At 35.6% G+C, this 5,939-nt stretch overlaps 1 protein-coding gene across 1 annotated transcript; it reads left to right on the forward strand.

The window, feature by feature from the left end:
• On the forward strand, nucleotides 1-5,669 carry LOC136034033 (uncharacterized). The gene is made up of 3 exons (XM_065715095.1): nucleotides 1-149; nucleotides 3,276-3,469; nucleotides 5,203-5,669. Exons 1-3 carry the CDS (start codon nucleotides 11-13, stop codon nucleotides 5,596-5,598), a joined length of 729 nt encoding a protein of 242 aa, XP_065571167.1. The 5' UTR covers nucleotides 1-10; the 3' UTR covers nucleotides 5,599-5,669.
• The last annotated feature ends 270 nt before the right edge of the window (nucleotides 5,670-5,939 follow it).

Below are 5,939 nucleotides of genomic sequence, written 5' to 3' on the forward strand. Positions count from 1 at the left end.
AAAAAAAATAATGGAGGTGGTGACTGAGAAACTAATTATGGCTGTTAGGTGCCAGCCCATATTATTTTCAAAAAATATGAGTGATCACTCCAAAAAACACCTTGTGTTAAAGGCCTGGGAAATGGTCTCAGGGGAAGTTGGTGTTAGTGGTAAGCATGTCTACTAACTTTTTGTAGGCTATATTTAGTTCAAATTTCTAAGGGTCACTAGCAATCTACAACAAAACCCTGATTTTGGATGGCCTAGGTCAGACACAGGGTTTATCTAGCATTTACTATACTCTTTGGTAGGCCTATGCCTAACAATAAGTTGGGTCCATGACTTTCTTATGATGGCAATCAAGATCAAAGGTCTTCACTAGATTCAAGGATCAAATTTTCTTTGACCTTTGAAAATCTAGTGATCATGCAAATTGGGGGATCACTAGATTTGTAACATAATGTATATCCCTTTATATCTAAATCTAACTGTAGAGAAAATAAAATTTAAATGTCTCCAGACCTATCTAGACCATATCTAGTAGGCCAATAGAACTGAGATTTTCCATTGCCAAGCTGCTGCTAAGAATCAGAAACACAAAGAATTGAGATTAGAAAGCAGTTGTGTTTATAGGTCTTGAATATTTAGACCAATAAGATCTGTCATATATTTTACCACCTTTTAGTTATATTCTTGTATAGTCATTATCTTTATTCATGTAAGTCAATAATCAACACTTAGTTATTGATACAATTATTTCCTTAACAAGTCTTGCTATTATACGTAGCTTGAGATACTTGGTAGGCTATTATCATTGGGGAACCCTAAGTGAGTCATCTTTTACTTTTCTTGTACAAAACACTAGTAAGATTCTAGTTGAGTGACTTCTTGATATCTCAGAAAGGGGTTAGGTAAGGAAAATGAAACTTTCAGGGATGGGTCTACAGGCTAATGTATATCTGGAGAAGGTATTTTAAAGTACCCACCTCTAGTCCTTCTCCCTCTAGAGAGCCCTTAAATTTGCTTACATGACAGTTCTATGCCTATTGAAAATTTGACAAAACAACATTTGGTAGAATTCTAGTTGATTTGACTTCTTGCTATCTTGGAAATGAGTTAGGTTAGGAAAATGAAACTTTCAGGGATGGGTCTACAGGCTAAAGTATGTCCCAGGAAGGTATTTTGAAGTACCTACCTCTACTCCTTCTCCCTCTAGAGGGCCCTGACCTTTGAAAATATGTATGTTATAAAAGTGAAATCTTATAAAATAGATCTTCTGCTTGAATGAAGTACAACAAAAGTGTTTTCAGCTTCACAACTTTTGCTATCTTAGAAACTTTTGCTTATCTCACATAACTTTTGCTATCTTAGAAAGTGATTAGGTTAGGAAAGTGAATTCTCTAGAGTGACAAGGAGTAGAGCATGGTACTTCAAAACACCTTTCTGGGACATACTTTAGTCTGTAGATTCATCCCCAAAAGTTTCATTTTCCTAACCTAACCAATTTCTGAAATAACAAGAAGTCAATCAACTAGAATTTTACCAGATCATCTTCAGACTAGATATTGGTAGATTTGTAACTTTACCTGGATCTTGGAGTGATGTCCCAGGAAACCTCAAACCATCAGTTGATTGCCACCATTTCTATTCGGCTCCTAGCCTAACCTGCTTTTAATGGCTATACCAGTAAAGGGTCTGCCATCCAGGTCTTGCTATAGATTTAATGGTCAAAGAAAATTCAACCCTTGAATCTAGTGACAACCTTTGATCTCTATTGCTGTCATAAGAAAGTTGTGGGCCCCACTGCCAACTTTAGATACTCCATGTCAAATGCTGATGGCCTTCTGGCACCAGGACCCTGACCTACTCCACTAGAGATTTATTTTGATTAGTTGGTCTCCAAGTGTTACTCAAATTGTCAATTTTCTGTGTTAACATATTTTTCCTTAGGCATAGGGTTTTCCAATTGCAAGATATATCCATCACATTGGTGCACTTGGTCCAGTCCCCCCCATGATTTTTTTCTAGATCCATCCCTGGCCCTAACTGCCAGATCTAACCAGAGATTAAATGCATAGGTTTTGTGTATGTTTTTTTTTCTTTGTTACATTGCCTTAATTTGGTAAAATGAACAGTTAATCCTTGTATATGCCTAGTGTGGAGCTATACTTAGCTGCATTTAGAGGGTGCTGTTGTTCAATTGTAATGGTATTTGTTGTTATATTTTAGAAGAGAACAGAATAGATAAAGTGATAATATACATGTTTTTCCTCCTATCTGATTTCTGCCCTATATTAAATCTTGGCTAGCAAATTGAAAAAGTCAGCAATGTTAGTAGCAAATTCTAGGGTATGCTATAGTATGTTGTTTAATTGCAATGGTAGTGGTTATTTTATTTGAAAAGAGAACTGAACAGATAATCTAATAATATACATGATTTTTCTCCTACTGATTTCTGCCCTATAGTAAACCTTAAGTAGCAAATCTACAAAATCAATTCTATTCTTGTGAATGGGTTTCTTGGCATATCAAAACCTTTAGACCTATATCGAATTGCATATTATTATTTTTTTTATGTAGGCTATTGGATATTGGATTTAAATAAATGAAGGAAATTTTATAATTTATTTAATAGAAAATTTGTTGCATATCATAAATAAGAATCTTGCTATTTTACTGTTTTCTTTTAGTTGTATATTTCTTAGGGAAATACAAAACTTACCTGGAACCTTCAGGGGGTGAGGTATATTGTTAGAAAAGTAGCTATGATATATGGAAGGAGCATAAAGTAAGGAATTTTATGACACTAGTTTTTTTGTATTAATATGTTTCCTTCAGAGGAGCCCTAGCTCTATTTCTTACTATTTTAGGGAATTAAATAGTAGATGTAAAGAATATCTCATTTTTCCCTTATCTAATTTCTATCCTATAAGTAGGCCTACCCATGCTCCTTGTTTTCTATCTACTATTTGCCCTGTACACAGAATTAGCCCAAAATACTCTTTTTGTGCCTTGTACATGAGGCAGGTTTTTGTAAGATTCCTGGAAACACTTTCCTGCTTCATCATAAGTCTTGAAAACTGCTGAAAAGCAGAAAGGAAAAAGTTGCATACACAACACTTATAGCACAAAAACTAGTGGAAAATGTTTGTTATAGTGTAAGATTTAAATATATTTAACAAGGATGTAAGTAATTCAAATAATAAGTGTCATGGATGATACAAAAGCCAGCTTACCCCTGGCAGTATGGCTGGTTTTCTTTTGCTAAAGTTGACATTCTTTATCATTTGTTTCAGTGCAAGAATGTCAAAAAATGTGGCGTTCCCTAAGAGACGGATATATGAGAGAGAAACGCTCTCAGATGCTGACAAAGAGTGGATCAGCAGCAGTGAAGGAGAAGAAGCCCTGGAAATGGTACAACCACATGATCTTCCTGAGTGACCATATTTCATTTAGACCAACACAGTCAAACTTTGAGTTACCAATTAGGGTAAGTAAATTCAGCGGTTTGTTAATTAGTAAATATGATGTGAAGGTAGAAAATTATGCCCTACTTTACACTTCTTACCATGATAATAAACATGGAGAAATTGTTTTAGTTATTTCTGATTAAACGAGTGTGGCAAGTTCTAGCTGGACCCAGTGGAGTGGCATTTTGCTAGGAATTTTTCTTCCAACTTTCATTCAAATCTGATACTCCTTTCAAAAGTAATGCAAACACACTGAAAGACTCAGCGTTTGCCTGATTTTACTTAAGGTCTTCATATCAGAGTTTAATATTATTAATGGTGCCAGGCATCTTTGTTTCAAGTTTCATTTAAATCTGGCACTCCATTCACTACTATGCTATCAAACAAAACTTAAAACCATATCTCCCTCTCCCTTTTTGACCTGGGATCTAAATCACAGAACATCATGGCATAAGGCATATGTTGTAGTTCTAAATTTTATTCAAAGCCATCACTCCACTGGTTAATTATTCTAAACATAGCAAAAAACTCAACTTTTTTAACTCTTTAAACACCCTTCCCCTCGCCCTATTTCAGTTATTCATCTCAGAACTTGGAATTATGTGTCATGTTGGGCATATTTTCTCAAATTCTTGATCAAAGTTACAACTCCATAAGTTAGAATAAACTAAATCAATATTTAAACTTTTTCAATGTTTAAATCCGACTTTTCCTTGCCCTACTTGAGCTAGAGTCTTCATATCATAACTGAATGTGTCACAATGCAAGGCATATCTGGTTTTATTTTCTAATAAATCTGCCAACGCTTTTAAGAGGTATACCAAGCAAGAAACTCCTTTTTATTTCAACTCTTAAAACTCCCTCCTCTTTGCCTTTTTATGGCACTTGGTGCCATAAAAATAGAAAAAATTGAAGTATTTTTAACTTACTAATGGTTGATCAGATCTTAATGAAATTGGATGTTTGGAAATATATCGTGTCTCAGAGCTGTTATTTTAAATCCCGACCGGATCTGGTGACATTGGGGGGAGGAGTTAGGTACTTTTATCTTACGAATGGGTGATCAGGTCTCAATGAAATTTGATATTTAGAAGGATAGCGTGTCTCAAAGCTCTTATTTTAAATCCCGACCGGATCTGGTGACATTGGAGGGAGGTTGGGGTTGGGGGAACCTAAAATCATGGAAAACACTTAGATTGGAGGGATTGGGATAAAAATTGTTAGGAAAAATAAGCAGAAGTCTTAGATACGTGATTTACATAATTGGAACGGACCCGCTCTATTGGGGGGGGGATAATTATGAAAAATTAGATCAAATGACGTATTTTTAACTTACAAAGGAGTGATCGGATCTTCATGAAACTTCATATTTAGGAGGACCTCGTATCTCTTATTCTAAAGATCTGATCTTTCTTCTTAAAGATCTGATCTCTCTTCTAAAGATTTGATCTTTCTTCTCTTGGGATTGTTGATGCTACAAGGAATATGATATCACGCGTTCCAACACCGCGTAATGATGTTATCAATGGGGCTAAAAACTTCAGGATTAGCCTAAATGTATTTGTGGCTGTGTCATTGAAAGCCTTTATCTTTTTCAAGTATTTTTTATGTCTTATGTTTTTGCTAGCGTCTGCTGTACTACTGCGTTTTTTGCCACTTTAAAGACAAACATGAACAGTTAAGAGCAGACTGAAAAACGGTTATCAGCTTAATCGGTAAATAGGTCATTTGGATGTAATTTTACTTTTTTAAGGTTGAAGTTGGGTCAGGCGGAGAGATCCAAGAGACAGAGGAACCCGAAGAAAATGTCATATATGAAGACAGTGGCCAGGTCCAGTTAGACTATGTGGCAGAAACGAATCCTATCTTGTTTGAATCCCCAAATGGCAGGACATCGTCGTGCTCATTCGCTCAGCCCAGGTCCCCCACCCCAAAGAGAAAGAAAGCTTCGAAGGGAGAGTGTTCAAAGTCAGAATTCGAGAGAGATCTGATCGGTATTGTTGGAAAGGAGCAAGACCCAGACGAGATGTTTTGTCTTGTTCTTGCTGCAGATATTAAAAAACTAAGTGACAAAAAGAAAGCTTTCATCAAATTTAAAATTCAGGAGCTTCTTTTCAAATTGTCTATTGATCAGATCTCTCTCGACTGATGGCAGTGTTCTGTCAGTTATTCTTTTTAAGTTAATTTTTTACTGTATTTGAATATAAAGCTTCTTTTTTATTTCAGTGGACCAAGAAATATCAGGTTTATTAGTTGGAGTTTTCAATGTATCATGGTATCTGTTACCACGTTTTGGCAGCTACTCAGTATCTTGCCAATTTGCGTTCCCTGGTATCCTGACTGTAGTTTCTTAAGAAAGTCGAAGGACCATATCATTTTGTCAGATTGAGTAGAAAGCAGTTTGGGGCTATTGATTTGGGTAAATAGAAGAACTTCTTTTTGGGTGACTTCTAAATAACATAGATTCGGCAATTACCTTTTGGGTAAAGT

This window comes from Artemia franciscana, chromosome 12 (assembly GCF_032884065.1).
Source record: "Artemia franciscana chromosome 12, ASM3288406v1, whole genome shotgun sequence".
Lineage (NCBI taxonomy): Eukaryota > Metazoa > Arthropoda > Branchiopoda > Anostraca > Artemiidae > Artemia > Artemia franciscana.

Bases quoted from the DNA above. Each gene is read 5' to 3' on its own strand.
- LOC136034033 (XM_065715095.1), top strand. From the start codon at position 11: ATGGAGGTGGTGACTGAGAAACTAATTATGGCTGTTAGGTGCCAGCCC. The intron at 150-3,275 runs GTAAGCATGTCT...CATTTGTTTCAG, and splicing joins AGGGGAAGTTGGTGTTAGTG to TGCAAGAATGTCAAAAAATG. The intron at 3,470-5,202 runs GTAAGTAAATTC...TACTTTTTTAAG, and splicing joins ACTTTGAGTTACCAATTAGG to GTTGAAGTTGGGTCAGGCGG.